The 13,754-nt window shown below is 58.1% G+C and overlaps 1 protein-coding gene across 1 annotated transcript in view; it reads left to right on the top strand.

Moving 5' to 3' along the window:
- The first annotated feature begins 1,110 nt into the window (after positions 1 to 1,110).
- The window catches only part of SMG6 (SMG6 nonsense mediated mRNA decay factor), a 111,569-nt gene continuing 98,925 nt past the window's right edge, over positions 1,111 to 13,754 (top strand). The window contains exons 1-8 of the mRNA XM_059717576.1: positions 1,111 to 1,227; positions 2,723 to 4,499; positions 6,389 to 6,581; positions 7,184 to 7,294; positions 7,998 to 8,104; positions 9,087 to 9,165; positions 10,712 to 10,822; positions 11,525 to 11,737. Coding sequence (XP_059573559.1) covers positions 1,137 to 1,227; positions 2,723 to 4,499; positions 6,389 to 6,581; positions 7,184 to 7,294; positions 7,998 to 8,104; positions 9,087 to 9,165; positions 10,712 to 10,822; positions 11,525 to 11,737 — 2,682 coding nt within the window. The 5' untranslated portion in view covers positions 1,111 to 1,136. The remainder of the gene's footprint in view (positions 1,228 to 2,722; positions 4,500 to 6,388; positions 6,582 to 7,183; positions 7,295 to 7,997; positions 8,105 to 9,086; positions 9,166 to 10,711; positions 10,823 to 11,524; positions 11,738 to 13,754) is intronic.

The following is a 13,754-nucleotide window of genomic DNA, read 5'->3' as shown; positions in this document are numbered from 1 at the left end:
CTTCGCGCCGCCCGCCTGGGGCTGGAGCGGGGCTTGGATCCCGGAGAGAAAGAGCCGGAACGAAGCCGGCTCCGTGCCGCCTTCCCTGCGCGGAGCAGCCGGGGTTTAAAGGCAGAGAAGAGAAACCCGTGCCCTGTGCTATTCCCTACGAGTCAAGCCGGGGTTTCCAGCCGAGAGACGAGGGCAGGGAGGAGGACAGCGGCTCCGGCCGCGCCCCTGCAGCTCGGGCAGGCGGGAGATGCAGGCAGGGAGAGAAGGAGGACAAAGGCGACGGTCGCTCGGGCAGGGCCGGGCCCGGGGCCGGCGGGCCGCGCTGCGCGGGGCGGACACACGACACGGGTCCGGCGCGGAGCGCAGCACGGCCGGGATCGGAGGCGCGTGTTCCCATTGGCCACCATGAGGAGAACGGCGATTGGCTGCGAGGGCTGTGTGGGCGGGGTCGGTGCTGCCCGGGGCTGCGCTCGTCCGCAGCGACAGTGACGTGAGACGCGCCGCTGTCCGGCCCGCGCGGGGAGCCCGCTCCCGTCCTAGCGGCCGCCGGGGCCCGCGGTGGCAGGTTGAGGGCGCCCCGGGCTGGGGCACGGGTTACTCGTCCCGGACTGACTGGGAAGAGCCGGAGCCGGCGGGTCCGAGAGAGGCGCGAAGGCGGGTGTGCAACACACCGTCACCAGCGCAGCCATCCTGCCGCGCTCCAGCGAGGGGACACACGTGCGGGTAGTGACACGCCATTACGTCTGCCTCCCGGTGCACGTGCATGTGTTTGGTTTTACAGACACGAGAAGTATGTTGTGCGCCCGCAGGGAGTATTCCAACACGGTTTTCAACCCCCCCCCCAAAAAAGAAAAGTTCTCCGTGTTGCCCTCCCGGGGGAAACCAGGGAGCCGGACGTGGGTATTTGCCGGCATGTGACCTTTGCTACACACCCGTTCCGCTTGCCAGGGCAAATGTTGGGTGCCCCGGGGCTCGTGCTGCCCACCCCGGCGGCACGAGCCGGGAGCCCGGTCTGAGCGAGCAAAGCCCCACCCGGCGCCCGGGTGACGTCACCCCACGCGCTCGCGCATGCGCGGGGGAGGCGGCGGCTTTGGCCCTGCCCGGCTGCCGTCCGTCCCCCTCCGGGGGGCGGGTGGGACGCCAAGATGGCGGCGGAGCTGGAGCGGGTCCGCGTCTCGGCGGCCGAGCTGCGGGGGCTGGTGGCGGCGCGGGGGCGGGGCCCGGGCCCAGGCCCAGGTGAGACCGGCCCGCGGGCTGCCGCTCCCGGGAGCGCGGCCTGCCCCACGGCCCGGGCCCGTCCCGCCGGCCGCGCGGCGCTGTCCAGGGGCAGGACGCGGGGGTGCCCCGCAGCCTGCGCGCGCAGCGCGGGCTGGGCCGCCACGGGGCATGGGTTGCAGGGGGCCGCAAGGAGCTGGTCAGTGTCAGCGGACTCTCGGCCGGGCGAGGCCCCCCCCGGGCACGGAAGACCAGTGGGGCCAAGTGACCCAGCTCCTCCCGCACATCTCCGGGGCGGCCACAGCCTTCCCCGGCCGCTCAGGACCTGCTGCCCGTGTTGAGCCTGCATGGCTCTCCCGGGAGCTCGTGGCCGCTGCGCCTGTTCCCCCAGACGGACAGGCCGAGCCCCGCGTGCGCTCCCGGCGCGGCCCCTCTCAGCCTCCTCCTTTGGAGGCCAAGGAGGCCCGGGTCCCTCCGCCTTTTAAAGCCCAGCGGCTTCGTGGCGGTGCCGCGGGACTTGAGCTGCGTCGGCAGCTTTGTGCGGGGTCCGCGCTGCTGAAGCTGTCGTTCTAGAATCAAGGGTTGTGCTGCAAAATGACGGCCCTGGCCCTGGCCCTGCCTGTGCAACCCCCACGTGGCCCCGTCTGCGGTCCCCGCGGGGAGGCCGTCCCCGGGGAGGGCTGCGTTGTCATGGCTGCGGCCCGCCCCAGCGTTCTAATGACGGACACCTCAGAACCGTTTGTGAGGTGTCTTCGGTCGCCGCGGTCGGGAGCCTTGTGAGGAGCTGGGGTGGCGGCGCGCGCGGGGAGCAGCTGTCTGCAGGATGCGTGCGTCCTGGGCAGGTGTGTTCCTGCTTCCCCGGCCATCCTCTCCGCTGAGCACTTGGCGGTCGTTGCCTGACACGGTGTAGAAAGGCCGTGCTGGGAAGCGGTGTGAAACCCCAAGACGAGAAATTGTCACGGCTTGGCTGCAAGGGAAGTCTTCGTTTTTGTGCAGTGTTTTCTTCTGTAGAAGAAGTTACTTTAGGGCGAGGGGCGGGGAAGAAATCTTTGTAGCAAATGCGATTTTCGTTGCTGCGTGCCGGGCAGGAAGGCCGCCGCAGGTGCCAGGCGCTGCAAGGGGGAATGCCGGCAGTGGGCAGACAGGGGAGCTGAGACTGAAATCAGGAGAATAGCAGCAATAAATCCCTGGAGCCTGCAGTCTGCTGTGTGCGTCCTCGTACATCTCGCCTTTTCTGCATCTGCTTTTCAGCTTGTGGGTCCCCGGAAGCAAGGGTTTTGTTCGTGTGCGCGTGAAGAAGGCTGTTGGCTCAGGGCTGGGTGTCGCCTCCGTCTCATCTCCATTTCTCACCCTGTTCTGTGACTTCACGTAGTGCCCAAACAGCAAATTTCGGCCTTGCTTATACTAATTTTAAAATGCCTGCCCCTCTTGGAGCCTCCGAGCTCCCGTGAATGTTAGCGCTCGTATCATGCACCGGAATGGGAATGACCCCCTTCTTTTTCTGTTTCCTTTCCAGAGAACACGAAAGAGCTGAAAGAGCCCAGGCATCGAAAAGATAACAGGCGCCCGGACCTGGAAATCTACAAGCCAGGTCTTTCCCGGCTAAGGAACAAGCACTTGCTTCTGAAACAGGAAGCACCAGGGTGCGAAGGGAGCAGAGCTGGGGAAGCCAAGGATGAAACTGCTGGTGACAAAGATCCTGCTGTTGCTGCGGGGGGATCTCGGGTTGCTGAGGATCTCAGCAAAGGTGACAGCCAGAGGCAGAACGGTCCCTCCCAGGGAGATGGAGAGATGGAAAGTAAAGGGCTTGTTCAGAGCCAGGAGAGCTTGTCTAAACACTCGGCCTCGGAGGAGGGGTGCTCCAAGGTCAGCAGAAGAGCCAAGAAGCCAGACCAGCAGATCTATCAGCCTGGGAAGCGCCTGCAGTCTGCCACCAAGGAGCCAACCCCCCGGCCAGCCAGCGAAGAGGTCGTCAGTAAGATGGAGCAGCTGAGAGTTGAGGGAGAAGAGACTGAGAGGGACCCTGGGAAAGGCACTAGTGGCAGCAGCAGAAATAAACAGAGCAGAGAGGAAAGAGAGGGAAGCCTGACCGGTGAGGGGGTAAAAACTGCCAAGGGAGACAAAGGCAGGCGGCTGGAACGGGGTGACAGGGCAAGGAAGGCAAGCAGCGACCCGCCACAGGGAAAGCTCGCCTCCACCAAGAGGTACTCCCGCTCGGACAAACGCAGGAGCCGGTACCGCACCTGCAGCACAAGCTCTGCTGGAAGCAACAACAGCACAGATGGAGCCTCCCTGGCTGAGGTGGGGAAGAAACAGCAGGAGCGGGCAAAGGAGAGGCTCCGTCCTAAGAAGCAGCCATCTGCTTCCTCCACAGACTCCCTGGATGATGACCGAATGGATAAGGTGGAAGCCTATGGCCTTGGCAGGAGCTCGGAGAGGAGGAAGCGCCTGGAGCAGAGCCGAGCTTCTGAGAGCGAGTGGAGCAGCAATGGTAAAGAGGCCAAGGGCGCTTTGCGCGTCACCTTTGACAGCCGGACCATGAGCAGGGACATCTGCACGTTGGAAAACGGCAAGAAAAGGCCCCCAAAGGGCTGTGTTAACGTGAGTGATTCCACGGAGGCTGTGGAGGGGAGAGGCCAGAGCAGGGAGCCTCACGGAAGAGGCCGGGGGATTCTTGTCCTGCCTGCCAACACAGACCTCTCTGCCAGCGCTGCAGGATCCCCTGAATCCATGCATTCAGGGCCCAGGCTTCTGCTTGGCGGTGGGGGCAGCAAGGGGCCCAGGGGCAGAGGCCGTGGTGGCACTACCCGCAGGTTGTGGGATCCAAATAACCCTGACCAGAAGCCGGCTCTGAAGAACCAGGCCTCTCAGCTCCACTTCCTGGACACGGATGATGAAGTGAGCCCCACTTCCTGGGGGGACACGCGCCAGTCACAGGCCTCCTACTACAAGTTTCAGAACTCAGACAATCCCTACTATTACCCAAGGCCCACAGGCCCGGGGGCCCAGTATCCCTACGGAGGATACCCACTGCAGTATCAAATGGGCCCCAGCAATGGTGTGTACCCAGGCACTTACTATCCGGGGTATCCAGGCCAGTCAGGGCAGTACGTCTGCAACCCGCTCCCGTCCACCCCCCTGAGTCCTGAACTGGAGCAGCAGATGCGGAACATGCAGCAGCAGGAGCTCAGCAAACTCCTTCGAGAGGCTGGGAACCAGGAGCAGCAGCTCAGCAACCTGCTGTCCAGAGACCGGATCAGCCCCGAGGGGCTTGAGAAGATGACACAGCTGAGGTTGGCAGCTTTTGCTTTGGGCTGTGCTGTCAGGGTTGGGCTGGGGTGATGGGAGGCATTGCTGCTGGGAAGAGCTTTGCAGGAATATTGCCCATCCTTGGATAATTGTCTGGCAGCAATGGTTAGACCACTGCCCAGCAACACCACAGAGGCTTCTTGCGGGGGGGCTAAGGAGCAGGTGGCTGCCTTGGTTGTGACCAGCCTCATGTGCATGTGCCGTGAGGTCGTGTAACAGCGAGCGAAGACGAGCCTGAGGGAGGCCTTGGCTTTGCAGAAGCGGCCTCTGAACAAGCACAGTGGCCTGCCCTTGCCGAGTTAAAGGCAGCAGCTCCCTGGCCTCAGGCAGAGCTGCAGTGTCTTGTTACAGAATATCAGTGCTGGGTGGAAGGAGCAGCTCAGGAGGAGCCTACACCTGCCCTGGCTCTTGAGTTCTCCATGCTGTAGTAGCTGGGAGCCAGGTGGCTCTGGAGCTCCTGCGTGCCCCCGCAGCAACTGTCCTGCTGTACCCCGGGGTCTGTCTGCAGCCTGGACTTGCTCCGAGCACTGTGCATAGGGCTCTTTCATCCTGTTCTATCTGTTACCTAAACTCCTGTCTAATGTGGGCTGCAAACATCTTCAGGCAGGGGTGGCAGCCTGGCATCACTCCTGAGAAGTGCCTTGCAGACTTATGGTGTCATAACCATGTAATAACACTGGCAGCTTTAGAGCTACGTAGGTTCTCTTGCTGCTGACGCTGTTAAACTCTGTGCCCTCCGGTCTTCCTGTGGGAATGGCTTGATGATGCCACGGAGGAAGGAAGACATTAAATTGGTACCCTGCTGTGTCGTTAGCTTGATAATGGCAGTGGCTTCTGTATTCATGACCTCCTCACTCTCAGGACTTCTTCAGAGACTTATTTTCACAGCTGGGTGACAGCACGTCCAGTGCGTGAATTGGTTTCGGGACCTGTTATATGCCTTGTGGACTCTCACAGTCCAAGCTCCATGGTGGGAGTGACAGGCCTTGGCTGCATTTTGCTACAGACCCTGCTAGATGTCCTGGTGTGTCAGAGAGCTGTTTCTGAGACACCCACACCTGATATGTTGTCAGACCAGCTGAAGGGATCTGGGAAACCTTGCTGACAGTAGTCTACCTTGGGCAGGGGACTCCTTGCTCAGGACTGTGGAGGCATTTCTACCCCAGCTGGCCACAGCTCTGGGAGTGTAGCATAGGGAGTCATTTTGGCCTGGCCCTGAGAGAGAAACCTGATTTCATTGACTTTGTGACTCTCTCCCTCTCTCTTCCTTCCTTTGCGCTCTGAATGATCTGAGCTGGGGAAGTGTCATGTTAATGGAGCTCAGTAATCAGAGCGGAGGGTAGAACAGCAGGCTGCTATTTCTGAACAGAGAGGAGCCCTTATTTTTGTTGGGTGGAGGAGAGAGCAGGAGCACGCTTTCCATGGCAGGATCTTTCCTTGCCAGGTACTTGCCCTGTGTGCTCTTTCCTGGCCTCCACACAGAGACTTGGTGCGCAGAAAGAGCAGTTGAGAAAGGGGAAGGTGCATCTGTGCTTTGGATCATCGTTGGCAGTCTGTGCTTTCCCTTGGCTCGGTACTCTCGGGAGATCTCTGCAGGGGAAGGGGGAGTACCAGCGCCACTGCCCTGCCCCTGTGCAGAGCAGAGCTCCTCAGACTTGCCTCCTGAACTAAAAGGTGGGGAGGGGGCTGTGTGATGGCAGCAGTTAACAGCTCCCTGCAGACGCGCACAGAGAGATTCATTTGCCATCTCCTGGCGTGCGTGACATTGCTGGCATTTTCTTCCAGTGTTGGCTGGGAAGCAGCAGATGTTCCCTGTGCTTGCGCTTGCTGTTCAGTTGCTGCTGTGTCAGCTTTTGCCTGTGTCTTGTTGCAGAGCAGAGATGCTGCAGCTGTATGAGCGATGCATCCTGATGGACATAGAGTTCTCTGATAACCAGAACGTGGATCAGCTGCTGTGGAAGAACGCCTTTTACCAGGTGATTGAGAAATTCCGGCAGCTCCTCAAGGACCCTCTGGGAGAGACTGCCCAGGAAATTCGGAACAAGCTGCTTCAGCTCCTGGATGAGGTAAGGGAAGGAATGGCTCTGAGCTGGTTGCAGCTTTGAAAGGAGGCTTGGTGCAGAGCTCAGCACCAGTCCATGCAGCTCAGTGACTTTCCCAGCTTTGCCAGCATCTCTCTGTGACTGTGGACAGGGCCTTTCTGTGTTCTTTAGGTTCTGTTTGCATGGGAGAGTTGGAGCTAAGCTGTTAAAGTGGCTAGTTAAAAAGGACATGCTTACTTGTGATGGTGCAGTGTAATCCCACCCTGTTTGCTTTGGCTTAAATCAGTTAGAAATCGGTTTAAACAGAAGTAAACAAGCACCCGTGCAAGTCCTTTGCACCAGCGCTTACAGTCTTACCTTTGGGTTAACTCTTGTGGCTTTCTGTGTAGTTTCCTCTCCTGTTCAGTGGGATGATTATGCTCTGCCTCCCAAAGGCATGGCAGAAGGCAGGGCAGGGTGGCACCTTAGGCATGGGGTAGCTCGATCTGTGGGGAATGGATCCTAGAGGAAGGTAACTGAAGGCCAGCTGAACCCTGGTGCTTCCTTCTCCTGCCTCCCAGGTGGGGCAGCAGGTCTTGTGCATGTGTTGACTGAGGTAGTTACAGCCAGCTGTTTGCTTGTTGCAGGGCACTGTTTTCTTTGACAGCTTGCTGCAGAACCTGCAGGTCTCGTACCAGTTCAAGCTGGAGGATTATATGGATGGGATGGCCATTCGCAGCAAGCCCCTGCGGAAGATGGTAAGTGGGCTTCCCTCCCAGGACTGGCTGTCAGACAGAGGCCGGAGCTCATTGCACTGATGGGGTAGTTTTTGTGGCATGCTGAGGAGGTGGGTGACTGTTCAGCCAAATGGCAGCATGTGTTCAAGGATACTTCCTCAGCAGTGCTGTGAACTTGCAGCAAATCCTTTCCGGTGTGAAATACATTTTTGGAGGCTTAAAAAGAGAACAACTTGGCATGCTTCCATCCTTGAAGACAAGGAGAGGGAGGCCGTGTTAGAAAACCATGTCCTGCACCTTGTTTCTCGAGTCTTCTCTTTGCTTCTGCAATGGAGCCAGGCCAGTGAAGGGAGAAATAGGATAGCTGCGACTCCCATGAGACTTGGTATCCTGTCATCTCTGGCTGGGGGGTTGCCAAGTGAGTGGGTAGATGGGTCTACAGCAACAGGCCCCCTCATAGACTCTCTCAGAGGGAGTGGGCTGTGGAACGTGAGTTCCACTCTTCCCCCACAACAGGCATGGGGCATTTTGCAGGGGTCAGGGGAATGGGTAGAGTAATTTGTGCCAGCCCTATCCAAGCTGAGCTTGTGGCAAGAGTAAATAAGCTTCCTCGAAGCACCGGTTGGTGAGCCCCATCCAGGCAGCCCCCTCCTCCTGGAGCACACGTGCAGGCTGGCAGCAGCTGCAGAGCTCCCACGTGCGACACCGAGTGACTCTTTTCCAGGTGAAGTACGCGCTGATCAGTGCCCAGAGGTGCATGATTTGTCAAGGGGACATTTGCAGGTACCGAGAGCAAGCGAATGACACGGCAAACTACGGGAAAGCGCGCAGGTACCGTCCCCTCTTCCTCAGCCCTGCATAGAGCTCGTACGCTGCTGACTGCAAGGGAGACTGCCAGACCTGCCTCTGGCCAGTGCTGACTTTCCACACTGCCCTTTGTGTCACTGCTGCCCTAGGAGCAAGCTCTTGGGCAAGGGCTGAGGTGGAAGCCAAGCTGTGCAGCTGGCAGTGCAGAGTGTTGGGTCTGACAGGGTAGCAGTTGTCTGTTCTGCTGAGCTTCTGCTGGCAGTGCTTGCCTGACGAGCGTCTCGCATCGAGCCATATGTTCCGGCTGCAGCTAAACTTGGTGGCACCTGTTGCCTCTTGTCGCTTGTATTTTATCTGATAAATGCCTTTGGCTTATCCATAGCTAAATGGAAGGCAGAGCCCAGTTCTTGTCCCTGACTGAGACATGGGGTGGGGGGAGGGCTGGGGAGCAGGTATCCTGGCCAGGGAAAGGAAAGAGTAGGATTAACTACCCACCACGCAGGTCCCTTTCATTAGGGGGGTGGCTTTCACATCGCATAGATCTAACGTGAGCAAGTCGACACAAGTGCATGGTCCCAGGCATCAGTGGGAACATGCTGGAAGTGGGCAGGAAACTCCTTTCCTCCTGTGTAGCCTTTTCTAGTTGTCTTTGCGTGCTCCTTCTGGGGACCAGGAGAGACTTCCCTTGGGCTTTCACTGCACCCCTCAGTCACTTCCATACTGAGCCAGGAGCATTGTTTTGTGGTCTCTATCAGGCAATAACATGGCCTGAGGTCATCCGGCCCTTCTCCATCACAAGCCCTGTGTGGAGACTGCAGGTCCCACAAGGACTGTAGTAACAGGCAGATATGCTGGCTGTGCCCACACCCAGCAGTCAGAGGCACTCGTGCAAAGATCCTGTCCCACCAGCATGCCAGGGGCAGGGGATGACCCCTTTTTGTTAACAGGGATGGGGGGCACTGAAGCACTTCTCTGTAACCTGCTCTGTCTTGTCTCCCCTCCTCAGCTGGTATCTGAAGGCTCAACAGATTGCCCCCAAAAATGGCCGTCCATACAACCAGTTGGCGCTCCTGGCTATCTACACGGTAAGACCACATGTGGGTGGGAGTGGAAGGGCTCTGGCACAGGCACAGTAAACCCCCAGGGTGATTGAGGCAGCCCTTTCTTCGCTCGTGGCCATTCAAGGGGCAGTCCTGGTAGATGGTTTTAAAAGCAAAGTGATAACACCATAGGTCAGGGGGAGATGAGCCAGGTGCTTTGGCTGGTGGTTTGTCTGTAGCTTTCAAGTCAGTCATGGTTCAGCTGCATGCTGTGTTTGAAGAGGTCCCAGTGCCAACCTGGGCTTGGCCCCCACAGTCCTGGCCCCAGGAGCCTTTCTAGCCTCTTGTGTCATGTGCGAGTCCCCTGGGAGGGCCTGCTACAGTTTCTTGTGTAAAGGTGGCTAGCTCCTCCTTGTCCTGCCTAAATCTTTTCCCCTTGGGATTCCTGCAAGGGTGGCTGTTGGGAGTGACATGCACCCAGCAGTGTTCAGGACCTGCTGGCCAGCTGGGAGCAAAAAGTCTTGGAGAAGGTACTTTGAGTGAACAGATTTAAGGCCCCAAACAAAAGCATCTTGTTCCAGCACAGTGTGGCACTTCAGAGGCGGCTCTGTGGGCACAGTCACTGTTCTGGGCAGCTTACTGTCTTAGAGCCCTGTACCAAACTGCAGGCGTGGGGCTGGGGAGAGATGCAGGGCAGCGAGCCAGCAGGGACGTTGGGCACTGCAGTTTAGGGTTGCAGTGGGGGTGGCTGTTGTCATCCGTCTTGTGTCCTTCCTTTGAGGAAGGGACTTGTTCTTGTGGTAGATGGTGGAAGCAATAGATGCTGTTTTAAAACTGAAGAGCTGTGAAACTTGGTTTTTTGTCACGTACAGCAGTGTTCAGAGATGTTTCCCTGGCAACTGCTGATACTCTCCATGACTAGGCATGGGGTGCAGTCACTGAGCTGCTGCTGTGCTGGCAGGGGTGTCTGTGAGGCCATCAGTTTGCAGGAGAAACTCTACACCTTGAACATGGGGCTTGGCAGGAGCTAGGGAACTGAAAGACCTAAGGTCAGTTCCCTGCCCTGACACCGATGCTGGCTGTGACCTTGGGTGAGTCCTTTAGACTCTGACCCTTTGTTCTCACCTGTGAGTTGGAGGTAACAGCATCTGTCTGCCTCATGAGGGTGCTGAAAGGATAGACACCAAAGGTTGAGAGATACTCAGATCCAAGGGGGAGGGGGAAACATGGATACCAGAGGGAGCCTGGATGCATGAGCAGCAGCCCAAGCTGGGGCTTTCAGGTACGGGGCTTTGGTCACCAACTGGTCAGGCTTGTTCACTGCCAGGCTCACTGGGTCTGTGGGCTGTACTCTGATGCTCAACATGCATCCTTGGGCTGTCTGTGGGTGTGGACTTGTGCTGGCAGCTGTAGATTACTGCAAACACTTTTGGAGAGTCTACAGCATTTGGGTCTGGGACATGCTTGGGAAGCAGGGGTTGATTTGTGCGGGCAAGTGCCCTGGGTGGCTTGGGGGTTGGCCTGCCAGGGGGTGGGTTCAGCCCACGGGTTCCAGGGGGCCTGGGCTCTGAGCACGCTTGTGTCCCTGCAGAGGAGGAAGCTGGATGCTGTGTACTATTACATGCGCAGCCTGGCCGCCAGCAACCCCATTCTCACAGCCAAGGAGAGTCTCATGAGCCTGTTTGAGGAGACAAAGCGCAAGGTGAGTCTTGGGATGCTGTCCCCTCCTCGCTCAGGGGCTGTCTGCTGGGGTCCTGAGTTCACCCCACACTTAAGTGTGCTTCTCTGTGGTGGGGTGGGGCGGGGTGGGAGTGACACCTGTCGGACTCGGTGTTGGCCCTAGCACAGGTTTGAAAAACCTGGTTGTGGGGGTGGAAGAGAAGTTGCAGCTGCCAGAGTGAGGTCTCTTATCCTGTCTGTCAGCCAGAGCAGGTTGCAGGGTCCCTGCTGAGCTGCATAGCAGCTCCCTTCTGGGGAGCATGTTAAAGCAGAGCTGAGCTTAGCAGTGACAGGAAATTGTTCCAGGACCTGCCTCATTAAAGCCTCCCCCTCCCCCCAGCCCTGTGCTGCTTGATATGGTAGCGGGCTCCTCCAGACGGGTCGTGTTTGGATGGGCTATGCAGATCCCTGCCCCACCCCAGGTTGTGACATGTTGGCATTGCAGGGAATTGCCGGGTACCAATTCTTTTGGAATCTAGCAGTAGGACTCCAGGGCAGTCCTTGTGGCTGCCCTCACTCCTGCCAGCCTTCAGCACCAGAAGCCAGACCCTAAAGCAGGTGGCAAGCTGCTGGGTTTTGCAAAGTTGGGGAGTGGCTGGTTCTTCTGCCCCTGTAAATGGAACGCCATTGCGTTCCCTGAGCCTTGATCCCAAGGGCTCTGAGTGCATGTGCCCTGTCTGCACAGGCGGAGCAGATGGAGCAGAAGAAACATCAGGTGCTGGAGCTGAGCCCCAGCCAGAGGGGGAAGAGCAAGAGGTCCACGTTCCGACAAGTTGGAGACGACGCCACACGGCTGGAGATCTGGATCCACCCCTCCCACCCCCGCTCCTCCCAGGGCCAGGAATCTGGCAGGGATTCTGAACAGGACAGCGGGCTTGGGAACCTCAGCCCCAGCGACGTGAGTACTGCGGGACAGGGCAGCTGGCTTGGTGTCACATGCCTGGAACGCAGTGGAGTGACACTGGAGCTGTTTTCCTTTCTTGTTGCTAAATATTCCAGCATTTTGGCTTCCCTCTGGGAGCTGTTCCTGGCTTGAGTCGGGGACCTAGTGCTTCTCGTGTTTAAGGAGTGTTGTTACCATCCATCCCCTGGCACTGCTTGGTGGTGCAGCTGCTGATGGGGTTGGGAAGGTGCAAATGGAAGACAAGAAAGTGGGTCTTCTCTGGGGCTTTCACTGGGGTTGGGAAGTGGAGAGCTCAGTGGGAATGGCTCATGATGATGCCCCCACTTGCAACTTTCTCAGGGCTGAGACACTTCCCCTAAAGCCAGCCGGTTGGAGCATTTCTCCAGGCAGTTGTCTGCCGTGGATTTGGCTTCCAGTGTAGGCATAGCATTTGTGTTGTCGAGTCTGCTAGAAGCCATGTGTATTCCCTTCCTCCTGCTAGGGAAGGAATATAGATCCAAGGAGTCTCTTTGTGGTGCCCTTTCTGCTCTGGCAAGCCTGTTTGTCAGACAGCCTGTGAATGTGTGGGCTGGGTACGGGAGGACGTCTACTTGAGGTTTTACCTTTCTCTAGGAATTCAGTCAGTAACACGCCAGAGAGATTGCCAGGGAGCTCTGGGCAGCCTGTCCTGAGCAGGCTCTTCAGAGAAGGGGAGTTTCCTGCCGACTTGGGGAGAGCGCTGAGCAGAGGAGGGGCGTTTCATCATGGACTGCAGGTCTCCCAGATTTGGCGTGTTCCTTTCAACTGAGCTGAGCAGGACTGAAGCCTTGGGCTGCCCACGGAGTACCCCTGACATGCAGCTGTCTGGCAGTATCAGTGCAGACCGAGTGCCCCCTTTTCTTACCAGTGTGGCTGGATCACATGTTTGAAGCACATGGCCAGAGGATGGCTTTTCCCTTCCTGCTGCAGTTGTGAGAGAGGCCAGGTTTTCAGGGATAGAGGTGAGAGAGCGTGGGGAGCTGAGGTGGCAGGAGCATGTGACAGCAGCTGCAGTTGCTGGAGACTGCTTTTCTTTGTGCCTTCATCCATTCCTCTGCCCTTCCTCCCTTTTGACTCATTCAAAACCTGCTCCCACCCTTGCCCCCACATCTTGCTCTTCCTTTTCCACAAGCGCAGTGCTCAGGAGTGGCTGAGGCGTGCTCGGTGTTGCCACTGGGTGGTGCTGTTTCTCCTGAGAAGGGAGCTGTCCCAGCCTTGTGTGCTGAGGCTGGGCAGATTCTGGGACCTCTGTCCTAGATCCAGAAGCAGGCACACAAGCTATGGGAAGGGAGGGCCAGGGGAGCACGTGCCACCTTTGGATGCTTCCTCAGCAAAGCAGGCCTTGACTGCTTTGTTGCCTTCCTCCCCAGCACAAGCACTCAGTGGTCCAGCTAAAGACAGTCTTTCCTTTGGCTGGGCCTGCCATACAGGGGGCACCTCCTTCAGCATGTGTTCCCAAGTGGCCCGCAAGCCCTATGTGATTCAGGAGAGCAGGGTAGTGGGAGGGCAGCTTGACAGGGAGGCTAGAATGGCTCTCAGACATAGGGTAATGTTGCCATTCCAGGAGCTGTAGCTTGGTGAGGGGCTAGGGAAGAGATTCTGGAGCTGCTTATTTCTGGGTTACCTCAAACCCAGCCTGTCAGAGGTGACTGCAAGGGTTGCTGCAGTGGGTTAGCTGCTCTGCCTTTGTGAAATCTGCTTGGTATCCTTCTGGTCTCTGGTGTACAGGTGTTTGTGCAGTCAAGGAACCGTGGGGCCAGCCTTGGAGGCTGTGGCCTGACTTAGCTCTGGGAACAGAGGACTACACCCACAGGGCACACCTTAACCCTGACCTGCATGCTGTGTTGTTGTCTGTGCTGGCTTTCCTTTCTCTCTGCCTTGCTATTCCCCTGCAGAGTGGGAGTGCTGGCTGCAGGACTACCAGACTGCTCCGGGCACGATGGAATCCAGCTGTGGCAGGTGTAGGCATGGCAGGGGCTGCAGCAGGGCCAGT

The sequence above is a fragment of the Alligator mississippiensis genome, chromosome 14 (assembly GCF_030867095.1).
Source record: "Alligator mississippiensis isolate rAllMis1 chromosome 14, rAllMis1, whole genome shotgun sequence".
NCBI lineage: Eukaryota > Metazoa > Chordata > Crocodylia > Alligatoridae > Alligator > Alligator mississippiensis.
Note: the sequence above shows the minus strand (reverse complement) of the source record. Positions and strands in the feature narration are given on the sequence as shown.